We start from the raw sequence: 16220 nt of genomic DNA, 5'->3' as shown, positions 1-16220 counted from the left end.
TTCGGTACCTGTAACTATTCTATTGAAGAACATTAAGATGAAAACTGTGACTTAATGATTTGCTTGCATTTAGCTGCCCCTCTATGCTTATCCCATCTAGTCGTCTGCCGGTTTGTTTCTGGAAAACTGCATGATCCATTGTTTTCCTATCCATCTGAATTTGCCTGTAACATTTATTTATACTATACTTTATACTAGTACTTACTATACAAGTTTATACTTTACATTATACTGTAGATACTGTTGTTATTTACCAAGTCCTAAAATTTGTCAGACTATTTTCCCACATTTTATTAGGGACCTATAAACTATACAAGTTCACTTTTTATTAGGATCCTCCATATCTTCACTTCGTTTAGTATATAGTCGTCGAAATAAAAAACAAAAGAAAGAATTGACGCGATCAATGCTTGTTATCTATTACGCTTTGGAATCATCATATAAGTTTGATTAATGTACATGCAAATAGATTCAAATTCAAATGCAAATGCAAATAATCTTATTTCAATAATAGTCATGCAGAGTAATATACAGTACATAAGGCTTACATGAATACATAATTTTGACAGGAATTTTGAATCACAGAAGCTCCAACAAAGCTTTGTTTTCTGCTGCATGCACTATCTACTACTTTAGATGTTTATCACATTTTAATGATGTTGAATATACGTATGGTTCATTTATTCTGATCACCGATTAAATTAAGATGAAATTTTCATTGTTAATCAATGTTATTGTATTGTATACCGTGTGCTGCTATTACGTACGTTATGTGAAAATATGGAATTAGATTGAAATTAAGGACCTGCTCCTTCATAACCCTGACATTCTCACTGTACCATTTGCAGCGTTTCATTATGTCTGAATATGATACTACTCCGTTTTCCTGGCCTGGATAGGTATCACTGAAACTCCGTTTCTCGTATCTGTCCTTTAAATTCTATATAATAGTAATCTTTGGGTCTTGTCCTTCTTCCTTCACCCCTCCCTCCCCTCTGTCACCCCCTCTCTCTAATTTCATTTCATTCCTTTCATTTATTTCATTTCCAACGAAGTGTGAACACAGCATGACATTTGCTCCAAGGTGTTTCAAACACTGTCATTGATACGAGTAATAGCTGAATAATGTACAATTTTTTTGGAGATGATTTTAATATGAAAGCATAGATCGGTTTCAGTAAATCAATGATTTAACTTAAAGTTAGATTTCAGACTTTTGTCAAAGTGTAACCCCCCGTACAAAACTTGAACTTTACACAGGATCCAGTTATGTGTATGTGAGTGTTTGCTTACAGCGACACTAAACAATGGACATGAGTACGACATGTTCAGAGCGTAACAGGGCAATTACCCCAAGAGGGCAATTACCCCCCGGCTAAATACTGGTTAGTGGTAAGATATGAGTAAAGATTAGGGTTAGGAATAAGTTTAGTGTTAGGAGTTTGGGTTAGGGTTAGGACTAGGATTAGGTTCAGGATTAGGATTAGTTTGAAAATGTCTTTATCTTGTAAGGAAGAGTTTTACAACTAATAGATTAATTTATCTTCTGATCTCTTCCCCTCTCTATCTCTTTCTGTTCTTTTCTCTCTGTTGACTGAAACTCTATTTTGTTCTCGACCATACCGTACCCCCCCCCCCCCTGTCTGGCTGTCTGTGTGTTTTCTCACAGGAAAAGACACCCCAAACTCGCATATTCGTTGAATACTGACAGAGTTATCAGAATGGCTGTTAATTGGGGCGGAATCGCCGGTATGGTGGTGTTCTATCTCCTCATCCTCGGCATCGGTCTGTGGGCCTCGCGGAAGACCAGGGGTAGCAGTAACTCGGAGCGGACGATGGTAGCAGACCGCAACTTCGGCTGGGTCGTGGGTCTCTTTACGCTCATAGGTAGGTTCTCCCTAACTGTTCATATTACCAGGGCCCGTTTTATCAAAAGATATAATCGATTATAGATTTCCTTGCCACATAGGCTACCATAGACTTACCATGGAAGTTAGCTATTATAACCAATCATAATTCTTCATAAAACATGGCCAGGATACCCCTTTTGCGCTGAGATATTGTTTTAAGAGTTAACATGCGCTGCTAGAATAACATGCAGGGATGTTGATGTGGGAGCGTACTGATAGAATGAGAAGATGTGAAGTGGGATGTTAGTGAGCGAGCAATCAGTTCGACGTTGAAGTCCATGCTCGTTGTTGACTTCATAAATTAATGGTAAGTACACGGCCATGCGCAGCAGGGCGGGGGGGGGGGGGGGGAGGAGGAGGCAGGAATTTTCACACTTCCAAACAGGCCTAAGTGTGTGTTACATTTGGTAACATATCGCTAATGTTAGGTTCTATGATATTTTGCCCCTCTAACTTGATCGTAAGAAATTATGCACTGATATGAAAAATGATGGTATTAGCAATACAGCAACCCCGGAGTATAACCCATGCTGCATCATTTATTTCTTAGTTTGTATATAATGGTATAAATGAAAGAAGTTACATTACTAATTTGCTCGAAGACTAATTGCCAGACCAATACAATCGATGCACTATTGCCGATTGGGATTCTTAATCCGATGTCAGCATCGCCAACGTCTTGTTGCATCTTTGTTGAAATTATTGTCAAGAATTCTGTGTTAACCTTTGTTTATTGTCAGACAATGTAGATTCCATTTACGACTTCGTATGAATCATATACTTGTGTCTACTTGCGTAAATGATTATTATCGTGAAAGCGACGATACACACTTCTTTGTTTCTCTTTTTAACTTAACCGTTCGTAAGTGACAGGTGTTAAGAGAATAGAAGGGATTCATGAGGTGAAGCCTATGGAACAAGGAAAGGGTTGTAGGTTGAAGTGACGTAGGTACATGTATTATACTTTAAATACACGGGGAAAGAGATATTGCCCCTCCCCCAAAAAAAATAAAAAAAATAAAAAAAATAAAAAAAATAAATAAAAGATAAATAAATAAATAGATAAATAATAATAATAATAATAATACTAATAATAATCAATCAATCAGCCTTGATCGCAAACTTGTCATCATATCCCAACGTTTCAATAGAGGTGCAGCTCAGGCACTGAGATTTGATTTCTTTCCAAACTCCTGTCATCGACATATCTTTAGATTTAATAGACAGAATAAGGAGATTGAAGACACGATCTTACGATGATGTTACCGAGTTCGCCCGCTGAATCAAACCAATTCCATAACCATAACCATAACCATAACCAAAACCAATCAAACCAATACCATGGAGAGTGCATTACTAGACATATTGTACTCGATACATACTGCAGTATTATAATTACTCCTACTATACTACTAATTCGAGGGCATCTATTAGCTTTTGATAGGCCAATAATGCTACCTCCGGTTCCATAAACATAGCTGCACCTCCAAATCGATCTATTATATCTTGCTTAAGGTTCGGTAACAAATGCCTTTACGAACTGTTTCGAACGCCATAAGAACGATTTTCAGGCCATTTCGTAATATCTTCTTAAGAAGGCCGTACTAAACCAGCGTTCGAAGACCTTTCTTAAACCGTTCGTTAAGTTCGCAGCCTGGTCGATGGCCTTCTCCAAGATATCTTTCCACATCGTACGAAACCGTCGTTTCGTTAGGTGGCCCTACGAACGTCGTAAGAACAACGTAAGAAGCACGCAAGATTTTTGATAGACTTCGTGGGGTCGCGAGACAATTTTAGAAGCCTCAAATTCTTGAGATGATCGTAAGAACGCCTCAAGTTGTTCACAGAAGACTTTTATGGCGTTCGGAAAATAGCCTCGAACGAAAATTCGGCGTTCATACAAACGACACATAACCTTCATGAGACGTTCGTAAGCTGCTCGCAAGGAGTACGTCCACAATTTGTGTTTGTTGGGTTATTATAGGGACTTTAAGGCAAGGTTCTTCATTAGCATCGGGACCGCATGCCGCGGTAAATTTTTTGATAGTTAAAAGATCTGACACGGCATCCACGGCAGTCATGATTTCTCACATTTTGCCTATCCCGTCTCACCGCGTTGTCTCACGTCCATCCCACTTTGTACACAAAAGGCCTGAAACTTGACATTAAAATAAATTGAACTTGAACTTGTACAGTTCAGTTTGCCGCGCACAGTGTCCCGCTAATCATCTTCCTCCTACGGACCTTGTCGGACACTCTTGACAATCCACCATGATTATGTTTACATTTGCTTTCCACCAGTTATCCATTGACCATGCACAATTCACTTTCTGCCCTATAGCAGAGTGTGAACCTGGCTGAATAACTTTAAATTAATGATGAGGCAGAGGTGTTAGATTTACAGATTGGGAGGGGGGGGGGGGGTTATTGATGTTGAACAAACACCCCCCCCCCCCCCCCATGGAAATGGCAAAGTTTTACGAAGTAACAATAATATGGCAAGTTGTCAAGTGATGATATTACCAATTATATAGACTTGTGAAAATCAGCGAAGCTCACAATTTCCCTTCTTTTCATTCGACACTAATCAATTAATTTACACTGTTGGGCTTATCAAATGTTATTTTTCTGACAACTTATAACTCATCAAGAATGATAATTATTGTCCTTTAAGGTTTGTGCATTGCACTGCAATAGTCCTTTGGCTGCTTGAAGCCAGTTGTAACTATTTTATGGTTTCCTGTCCATAATTTGGAACGAGATATACCTTTACCATAATGATGGCATAAATTAAAATAGCCCTGTCGAATGAATTGATGTATTTAAATTTCTAGGAATAAGATGGCACAGTGGTTCACGTCCCCGACCTGCCGGGCTGCTGTGTAGTTTGGAGCGCTTGCTTTGTTGCCGCTTGTGATTTCGTAGGGATCTACTCAGCGTCATTTGTTATACAGCAACAACAAACATTTGAGGCCGAACCCTGCATGCAGGTGACTAATTACCATGCAGATTGTCCTTAATCAAATCTTTGTCAAGAGAGTGGTAAATATGACCCCTAACATAAAGCGCGCCGGAACGCTTTTGTTTTTGTTGTTGTTGTTGTTGTGTTGTTGTTGTTTGTTTGTTTGTTTGTTTGTTTGTTTGTTTGTTTGTTTTTTGAGGGGGGGGGGGGCAAAATCTCGACGGGGGCACATTATGTGACGGTGTGAAATCCTCAGCAAGAGAGCGAAGCGACCGAGCGGGGGTACGGCGGTAGGGACTTTTTGTAAAAACAGAGTACACAAAGCGCATTTATAGAGCATTTAAGGGCAAATTTCTAGGAAATTACACATAGTGGAAAAAATTTAGTGCGAAGGACTATGATCATAACATACGGGGGTACATCTATGTGACGGTGTGAGATTCTCGGCGAGGGAGCGAAGCGACCGAGCAGGGGGAGGGTATGGGAGGGGGATACCTCCCTCCCATGGTAGGGACTTTTTATAAAAACAGAGTACAAAAGTCGCGCTTATAGAGCATTTAAAAGCAAATTTCTAGGAAATTAAACATAGTGAAAAAAAATTGGTGCGAAGGACTATGATTATATCATACAGGGGTACATTTCTATGTGACGGTATGAAATCCTCGGCGAGGGAGCGAAGCGACCGAGCAGGGGGACGGTACATGGGAGGGGGATACCCCCCTCCCACGGTAGGGACTATTTGTAAAAACAGAGTACAAACGTACATTTATAGAGCATTTAAGGGCAAACTTCAAGGAAATTACACATAGTGGAAAAAAAAATAGTGCGAAGGACTATGATTATAACATACTGGGGTACATCTATGTGACGGTGTGAGATCCTCGGCGAGGGAGCGAAGCGACCGAGCAGGGGGAGGGTATGGGGGGGGGGATACCCCCCACCCACGGTAGGGACTTTTTATCAAAAAACAGAGTGCAAAAGTCGCGCTTATAGAGCATTTAAAGGCACATTTCTAGGAAATTAAACATAGTGAAAAAAAAAACAGTGCGAAGGACTATGATTATAACATACTGTATAACATACTGGGGTACATCTATGTGACGGTGTGAGATCCTCGGCGAGGGAGCGAAGCGACCGAGCAGGGGGATGGTATGGGAGGGGGATACCCCACTCCCACGGTAGGGACTTGTTGTAAAAACAGAGTACAAAAGTCGCGTTTATAGAGCATTTAATAGCAAATTTCTAGGGAATTAAACATGGCGAAAAAATAGTGCGACGGACTACGATTATAACATACGGGGGTACATCATGTGACGGTGTGAGATCCTCGGCGAGGGTGTTGGACGGGGTATCACGGTAAGGACTTTTTGTAAAAACAGAGTGTAAAAGTTGCGTGTACAGAACATTTTAATTCAAGTTTCTACACTGTAAAAAAAATTGTTTAGTTTCTAAACACCTAACTAAACACTTTTCTGTGACAGTTTAAAAACACTGCGACGTGTTTATATATTAAACATGTTTATGAACTAAACACATGCTGTGTTTATTTTCAGCACACCCTAGGTGTTTATCACACACACATGTTTATGTTTTAAACGGTTCTGATGTTTAAAAACTAAACACCTGCTGTGTTTATAGCCTAAACACCAAACGTTTACACCGTAATCACTCACAGTGTTTAAATACTAAACACTGCACAGTCACATAAACACCCACAATGTTTAAGATCTAACACTGAACCAAAAAATAAACATGACGCACTGTTTACGATGTAAACACTGCGACATGTTTATTCGCTGTGACAGATTAAAAACACTGCGACATGTTTATTTGCCATTTTAGTGTTTATTCTCAGAACACATGTCTGATTTTTAGATCGATCACAAAATTGCATACACTAAACATGTGACATGTTTACATATTAAACATCGTAATTTCTCAGTGTTTATATGATACATGTTTACACCTTATACATGCTGAGTGTTTATAATATGAGACATGTTTACACATCATACATGGTAATTCCCACGTGTTTATATGAGACATGTTTACACATCATACATTCATACATGCTAATTTCTACGTGTTTAAATGAGACATATCATCATGCATGTTAATTCCCATGTATTTATTAATGTATAGTGGATTGTTTCCACTTTTTTGCATGGAATAAGATAAACGCATAACATTATATAGAATTTACCCAGTATGTACCAAATCATCAGCACACTTACATCGCATAATACCAGGGAAGACCTGGGTTAGCTTTCAGAAACATTTTGGCTACAAGAGTTAAAGGCAATTCTCTGAATGCAAGTTATCAAAACATCAGTCAAAGCTTGGGCAATATCTCATGAATAATAAGTTAAAATCCTTTAAAGGGGAATTCGAGTCCAATAAATAAGTCTGATAAAAAAGAGTAAAACCTTACCAGTTTAACAGTAAAAATTTGAATGAAATCGGATGAAAAATAAGTTATCAAACTGTGAAGATTTGCTAATTTCTGCAAAGCAGTTAAAAGTGGATATGAATATGCAAATGAGTGAGTTGACCATGCCATAACAATTTTCCATTGATCGTGTACCCCCCCCCCCAAAAAAAAAATGATGAAATTCAATGTTTATGTTAATGAAATGTGAAACATTATGGTATTGCTGGTTGAATAACAGAAAAGTGATCAGTTAGATATATCAGGACTTGAGCCTCGGGAATAATTGCGTTTGAATGAAAAACTTGAAATTAAGTAAGTTGTGAGGGAATGACATGCCCACGTTGCCATTTGCATATTCATATCAACCATTCAAGAACTGTTTCCTCAAAAATTAGCGAAACTTCAAAATGTCATAACTTCCTTATTTTACATCCGATTTCGATCAAAATTTTACCAATGAACTCTTAATATTTTATTCTTTCTCAGACTAACTTGTATTTGGACTGGATTTCCCCTTTAAATATTGCCATGTTATTGCTATACGACACCATACTGAGTTAAATGCAAGATACCTGGGAGTCACTGGCCTGTACACGAAGACGTGAATGGAATTCTCTCAGCTATACACACAGTAAAGTTTGTATTTGCAGGAAATGACACATAACTCATTTTGGAGAGAAAAAAATTGCATTTAACAATTACTTTTCAGTCACATGTAATTCTTAGCCTACTTTCAAGAATTGCCGTCTTTCTACTGTATTCAGAACTAATTCTTAGTACATGTATTGTAAAACAAACGAATAAACTTGTTGATTGTGAATTGCAACTCAACGCTTCGGAAGCTTGACATGTATGTATAACCTCCAGGAACATAACTGCAGTCTGTGAACAAATCGATGCCGACCTTGAAGATTGCATCAGTTATTGGCAAAGTGCTTTGGGGTGTACCCGAACCAAATTAGGCTCACGGCAAATTATACCATGCACAACACTATGGTCGTATTGGTACTGGTCAGGGAGTGTAGATGATGCACTCATCATAAAGAGACCCCCCCCCCCCAAAAAAAAAAAAAAAAAAAAAAATGTTTTCACTGTATTTAGAATGTGGTGAACATCTGCACTCCCTGATCAGTACCAATAATGGAACTTAAATACATACATGATATCGTTCTTTTTCACTGCGACGTTCACTGAAAGTACATGTAGGCTAACAGTACTGTATTGATTTTTCACTTTTGGTATTTCGAGAGAAATCTTAGAATGTTAGTGGATTTCAAAAGGTGAGTGAGAAAAAAACGTCTACCTTGCTAGAACCTTGGAGAAAGAAGTCAAACTCAATGGGTATACATGAATAGTCTATTAGAGTCTAATCAGTCTCATCATACTCCACATAATCATGGTATGGAGGGCCACTTTCAATCTCGACACAGCAGAATTTTTGGTAAAGACAAGAGGATATGAACAAAGAAAAAATAATGCATTGCAACTGGAGGCGGGAGGGTATGCAAGGCTGTCATGAACACGCGATGTGATCAGCAAGACTCTTCCCTTGTCAATTTGTCAGTCAGTTGCAAGACTCCTCCCTATTCTCCATGCATGTTGTACTACATTTCTGATACCTCTCTCCATGTGACCGATTTCAAGAATATCTCAGAAAGAAAATATTAACTACCGAATGCTGCATTTCCTATCAGGTCTATAAGAAAATTGCAAAGAATTCCAAACAAATGCAACTACTGGCCTCTTATTTGCGCCCAATATCTGCTGATTGTATTTGAAGCACCTGAGGGGAAAAAAAAAATGAAATGGCTGATATTTTGATTTGATTTGATTTGTTTTGATTTCTATATTCCTTTTTGCACAAGAATATAACAGAAAGCCAATCGAACAAAGTTCTTGAGTAATATCTTAACAGTGAATTACAAGGATATTGGTTGATGAATAAAATGAAGTGAATAAAACTGTTTTTCTTAGTAGTGCAAAACGATTTCGAGCAAGTGTCTTTACTTAATAGATAACATTACAATTTTACGTACCAGCTGTTAAAATAAGACAATTACACATATCTATGAGCAATAAGAATACAGGTGACCATTATCGTAAGCACAGAGGACAATAGAATCGCTTTGTTTTGGATATCCCTGCCATTTCAAAACCAATTTTCATCAAATAAGCATTGAATTCCTCTTCGAATTATATAGGCCCCTACCTTCATATTTCTTTAGAGGTTCGTCATTATGTAATACACGCATACACGCACACGGAGAACTGAAGCCCCAGCGCATACAAAATCCTATCAACCCCCATATGATTTACTTTATTCTAGTATACAGGTTTAGATGCACACTGTCAGTGAAGAAAAAAAAACAACAAAAGAAAGGTTGCTCTAACAGGTGGGATGCCTCCTAATAGGTCTGTAGTGCATCATGACGATGTGAGACATCACATGGCTAGCGGGAATAAGATTATTAACATTCAAAATCATTATCAATGGTTCATTCCCTTCATATGGCATGTAGGCCTATAGATATACTGTATATCAGTATATCTTGCGAAGTCCTTGTAATCCTCAGATGTTTGCACTCTTTAGACGGGTTGTATAGAAGTAAGCGCATGCATCTTTCATTCTAATCCAGACAGGTTTGGCGTGATCCCTGATCAATTCTTCCGTGACATACTGGTGCTGGTAAAAAGAAATGATTACACAAGGAAAACAAATCAGTTGGCTTTGCAATACAATGGACTTAACTGATCCCATAGATTCTGACAATGAATGGATAGCAAAGAAGTTGACTGAATCCATAAGCAAGTTCAAATTAAAAGGAATGACAGAATCCCTTCATCACATTAGCACATAGTGTCTTGCGTCAGTTTTTACTTACTTTGCTGAATTTTCTGGAAATAATTCAAGTCTTTTTTGTTGTTGTTGTTTGTTCTTTCTTATTCATCATCATTATCAAGCAGAGTTACGACCATACTGTATCCTTTGTTTCTTGGGTGAAGATCTGTAATTTACACTTTCAACAATATTTGCAATAAATCAATTTTCCATATTTATTTTAGCTAATGGATTGAATTCGGGAGTCGGGAGTAGGTAATCCCCCCCCCCCAAAAAAAAAACAAAACAAAACCAAAACCACACACACACACACGCAAAACAGAAGAACTTAAAGCATCTAAAATCTGCATTTTTACATGCCCTTTAAGTATATAATATTCATTGATTTGGCTCTGCAATTTTGAGTACTTACTTGATTTCCACTTTCCACACAGGTAGTACATGGTATACAGTGATGTACTATCCCCAGTCGATTTACTCTGCTGACTGCACCATGCCTCGTTATCTGCCAGCAGATGTAATGTCTTTCAGGATTTATACAGTACACGTCAGGACATCATCGTCACCCACTTTGGTGCCATCGCCATCCCCTTCCAAGACATCCTAATGGGCTTTACATTCAATTTTCACCACCTGTTGAGTGAAGAATTTACAGGGAATAAAACTGAATTTCACTCAAAATATAGTCACTAACCCATCGTCATTCACATGAAAGATACCAGGTACTTCATGACTTCGTAAAATTAAAGATACAGTGAGTTTACCCGCTAGGCCGAGTTTACCCGCTAGGCCGAGTTTACCCATAACTACGGTACCGGTAATTTGCAGAGTGTAGGCCTAGATATTGTAACGTTAACAACACTACACGTTACAGTTAGAGCGTTCCCCCGTTCTAACGTAACTTAGTCGTTAGATTTAGAAATAGAAAACTAAAACAACCGAGCAAAATCTTTAAGGGCGTAGCTTATTTCCACGCCTACTACAGTTTTACATTAAACGAGGGCGATTTTGCAATAAATCTTGTTATTCACCGACTTAGCAGAAACTCACCGCTTTCATGCAGGCCGGCCAGGCTAGAACTTTATCCCTTCGACGCCATCTTAGCTAGATCCGCTCCTTTGTTATATGCAGTGCAGTCGAGTCAGCAGCAGCTCAGTTTATGCAGTCGATCGAGTCGTAAGTGCAGTGTATCGTGGACGACCAAGCCTAGAACGAATGCGCACGTACTGTAGGCCTACGCACATCACGCTGCTGGGGCATGCAATCGCAGCACCAGCCAGCCAATCACACAGATCCATCCGTACAGGTACGTACGCGCGCGCACATCTCCTTTCCCGCCAATTAATTGTGCATTGATTATGGTCATAATCATTCATAGCACGAGTGTGCGCTAGAAGCGCACGCACAGGGCACCACTGCGTGCGTTGTGGCCGCGGCCGTCATGTCACATGCGCTGCTGACTTGTAGAGTACGAGTATCACAGTGTTTATGTTAAACATGTGCGGTGTTTAGAACGTGTTTACGAGGCGTTCTAAATGTAAACGCGTCTGTTTATCCTGACAGTAAAAGTGTTTAGGCCTAACCAACAAACATTTGGGTAATGCCCTAAACCATGAACGAAATCATTAACAAAGGCAGCTCCCATTTTTTTCTAGCAGTTAAAATATAGGACTGTACCTGCGAAACCAAAATATAAATTTATTACAGTTGTATTACATATTTTTAGGTTATCCTTTTTCCTTATTGATTAGGCATTTCCATTAAAGGCCTAAAATATGAATTATTTCATAGTGCATCTTGATGTCGTAACAGTTTCCACTTTCTCGTGATAAAAGGAAACTAGAAATTGCAATTTACACACCATTTCCAACACTTCTCCATCCCATATTGAGATTAACATAACGTGACCAGAATAAACACTCCAACTAAACACTCCAAGCTAAACACTTTAACTCTCAATACTTTACACGTGCTATACACAACGGGTGTTTAGATGTTAAACAAAGTGTTTAGATTTTTAACACTGTGTTTAGTTCATAAACATGTCGCATGTCGCATTTTTTACAGTGTAGGGAATTAAACGTAGTAAAACAAACATCACTGCGAAGGACTATCATCATAACTCATGAAAAGTGTTCATTTTACTATGTGCGGGCAGAGCGAGCGAGCCACTTTCACTTTGCCATTCGTCTGAAATGTATTCATTAAAAGCTTAAACGTGATCGTATTGTTCGAGCAATAGAAATAATTCTTATATTGCCAAAAAGCATAGAAGAAAAGGAAAATGTATAAGGTTTACTAAAGGTATGTTTCAGGGGGAACACTCGAGGACGCGAGGCTGCCATCTATACACTAAATTTTAGAAAAAACATTTTTAGTAAATATTAGTGTATAGATTGATGTATAGATATTATAATTTATCATAATGTATATTGATAATGAATTATAGGGGCGAAAATTTTGCATTTTCATTTATGAAATTGACAAATTTTGGACAAGAAAAGTGCCTTTATTGTTCATTTTGGTCTGTAAATATTTGGTTAATTATTTGTTACAGGGGGCTGGGGGGGGGGGGGGGGTCAAGTGCCACCCCTGTGCCCCCCCCCCCTTTCCGGCGCCCTTGCCTAACATTCAGTGCCAACTCTCCCTCCGTGGAATGCGGAACATATTTTCAATAGTAACTTTGATTTCTTATTTCTCAGGAAAATCACATTCGTTCACTCATTTTTCCATCTCCGACAGAAACATATGAACACGAATTCTTACAGAAAATAGGTGCATTCTTATAACTACAAATCTATAAGTTTCCACAGTATTTTGAGTACACGAAAATGGTGGGGGAAAAAGGGGGATGCAATGCCTGTATGGTGCATTCGATCCCCCCCCCCCTAAAAATACCCACTATGATAAAGGTACAAAATTAAATCAACTCATCTGGACTTACTGTTTTAATTCCGAGAACGGTTTCACGTCTGACCCTGGACACTTCATCAGCTCGTCTGATTTGATGGCGGGAAGACGTCGTTGCCAATCGGCGCAGATGCACTACCGACTTTATTGTTCGGAATCAGTCGTAGAGGAATTCTCCGGATGACAGAGCTGTACGCCCGGGAGAGGTTGTATCGCAGTCCCCCACCCTTGTTGAGGGAGAGGACGTAGACGGCTTCCCGGACCCCCCCCCCCCCCCCTCTCGAACCACCGAGGCTCCTTGTCTAACATGCGCACATCTTTGTCATTGAAGTTGTGACTTCAACCTCTCCCGGGTGTAGGGCCTACATCTCTGTCATCTGGAGATTTTCTCCGAACATTAACGTTGGTAATGCATCTGCGCCTTCCCACCATCAAATCAGACGAACTGATTAATCGTCCAGGATCGGACGTTAAACCGTTCTCGGAATTACGACAGTAAGTCCAGATGAATTGATTTCATTTGCTACTTTTATTGAACGTTACCTCGATGAAACAGAACTTACGTCAATATTGATTACCAACAATGATACAAATTTTCAACTTTTTCCTCGTATGTTGTCAGATGTATACGCGTTGTCATTTTCATGTATGATTTCCTTGAAAAAAAATAAAGAAATAAAATCAAACTGTGGTGAATGATACAACATGTCATCAATGCACTATTATGCATAAGAAGCGGGATCAAAAAAAAAAAAAAACCTCAATAGAATAACTCAATTACACTTATCAATGAAGAATAGAAACCTATAGCAAGCTTTAAGCACACACCTCAGACAAATCACTATTTTGCTGTTAGGCAGAAAAGAGAGAGATGAAAAGGGAGACAAATGAAACAAGTAACATGGTGAAAAAATTACATTCATGGTCGATGGCTAGACAAGAAGTAATGGTTGGTCGGAGCCGCTGAGATGTTAAAAGAAAATTGAAAATTTGGTGTTCCGGTCCTTTTGTAACCATTAAAGGTCCTGTTTGTCTTTGGGAGCAGTGATTAAAAAAAATGTTCAAGATATCACTTTTGATGCATATCATGTGTAGGTCAGTGATATCACAAAACATCTTACCATATAAAACTTTTGCAATAAAGGCTAAAATATAAGGAGATATCACTATTTTTCTCATTAAACCATAACTGTAGTCGGTTTAGTCTGGAAACATTTCTATTTTATAACTATTCACATTTTGTATATTTAACAATACTTAACATCGATTATACTAGTTCAAATTTTTTTATATTGGTTGTTTCTATCCCAAACTCACATTCTAGAATTTTCTAGAACTTTTGTTTCATCTGCAAATGGTAAATCATGCCTTTAACGCGTCAGCAAGGTATGTCCAGTTTCATAATGTAAATAGATAAAACGATAGCTTTGATGATCAGACTCGGGTGATTTTTTTTTTCTTTTGTGTCTACTAAAAAGAACGTTCTTTATATTTATCTTGAAAGAATTCGAACACATACAATATGAGGAAAATGCTAATATATAAATCCATAAATGGCAAAATACAAATTAGGTGAAACATTCATCTCAATATATGAAAACTATCCCGATATGATTTTTTTGTACAGGTATTTAATGGTCAGTTTACAGTGGTATTGTAAATGCATAAAACATTAGCTTTATTTTATCATTATCATAAAACTTAGAGAAGCCACATAAGAGTAGGCAGCAAGTCAGCAAAGGAAACATCATAGGGCCGAAGCATCCGGGGTGCCGGCCCCTCCCTCCCACTTTTTTTTTTTTTTTTAGGGGGGAGGGGTAGGGGGTTGCTGCTTTTCTGGCCATGTCACTACAGAAGTGTCACCCCAAAATGCAAAAAAAAAAAAAAAGTCCAAAATTCCAAATTCCAATCGATTAACGCCGGAAGTGGCATCAGAAAATATGGCAGCAAGATGTCCCCCCCCCATCATCCCCAAGTCCATGCTCCCAGAAAGTCGGTCCCCTCACTCTGAAGGTTATGGTAATGCAAGTGGCAATGGGTGTAATTTTGTTTTTCTTCAGCCTGTCAGGATAACATAACTTAACTTTGGACGGTCGGACATTTTTGGGACTCAAAACATGACGTGTGAGAAGAACACAGCGTATAGAAACCACAAATCCAACAGGGACTCCCGGCCCAAACCAGGCCTCCTTATGAATTGGACGTTTTGCCCCAATTCCTTACAGAAAAAAAAACACAAACAAACAAACAAACAGACAAACAAACAAGAGTTAGTGTCTTCGAACGACTTCAGTGGGTATAGGGCAATTACCCCTTGGGCAATTACCCCAGACTTAGTTCCCCTGACCCTAACCGTAATCCTAATCCTGAACCTAATCCCAACCCTAACCCAAACTTAATCCTAAACTTACCCCTACCCCTAATCTTTACTCTAACCTTTCCCTAAGCGGTATTAAGGCGGCTGGTGGGGGGGGGGGGGGGGGGTGGGGGGGTGGGGGGAGTAATTGTCCGGGGGGGGGGGGTAATTGCCCTGAGACGCAATAAATGCATGAGCCCCGTCTCAGGGCGTTCTTCACCCGTGCTTACATTCCTCTCCTTGGCCAATCACATTTACAGATACGCTGAAAATGGAAGCATTTCACATCATTGTCATAGCAGTAGCATGTGATTGCGTTGAATGTGCACGTGTGTAATGATATAGGCATGTGGGCCCAATTACCTTTAAAGGCGTTTGAGTTAGGGCTGCAGTTTTCCCTTAAAATTATTTTATTTCTCTTTTCTTAAGGATCGTTGAAGAAGAAATAAAGGACGTATAAGTCATGAAATCAGCCACATATTTTACAATCAGAGCACGCCTATTGTGATACCGTTCAACCCAAAGCTCGATGAGTGTGACGACTGTTAATACAAACTCTACACAGCCCTGTACACGCTGCGCAGAAGTCGCCGTGAGAAGCACGGCGTCTGGTCGGGCTTAAAAGCTCCAGTCACATATTAACACGGGTCCTCAAGGATCTACACGATGATCCGGGGAGTTCCGGGATAGTTCCGCCCTGAATGGAGCGTCAACGAGCGTAGATGACTGTACACTCGGTATCATAACGGCAGCTACACGGATAAGGCCGGAACAGCACGGCATCTACACGGCGCTTACACGGACCAATACGG

General features: G+C 39.2%; 1 protein-coding gene across 1 annotated transcript in view; it reads left to right on the top strand.

Annotated features, from left to right (window-relative positions):
* Positions 1-1716: 1716 nt before the first annotated feature.
* Positions 1717-16220, top strand: part of LOC139740995 (high affinity choline transporter 1-like) — a 35442-nt gene continuing 20938 nt past the window's right edge. Inside the window, exon 1 of the mRNA XM_071651586.1 lies at positions 1717-1887. Within this exon, the coding sequence (XP_071507687.1) occupies positions 1722-1887 (166 nt within the window). The 5' untranslated portion in view covers positions 1717-1721. The remainder of the gene's footprint in view (positions 1888-16220) is intronic.

Source organism: Diadema antillarum, unplaced genomic scaffold, assembly GCF_040938485.1.
Source record: "Diadema antillarum isolate AM-2024a unplaced genomic scaffold, OU_Dant_1.0 seq00000894_RagTag, whole genome shotgun sequence".
NCBI classification, from domain to species: domain Eukaryota; kingdom Metazoa; phylum Echinodermata; class Echinoidea; order Diadematoida; family Diadematidae; genus Diadema; species Diadema antillarum.
This window is presented reverse-complemented; position numbering and strand designations above follow the sequence as displayed.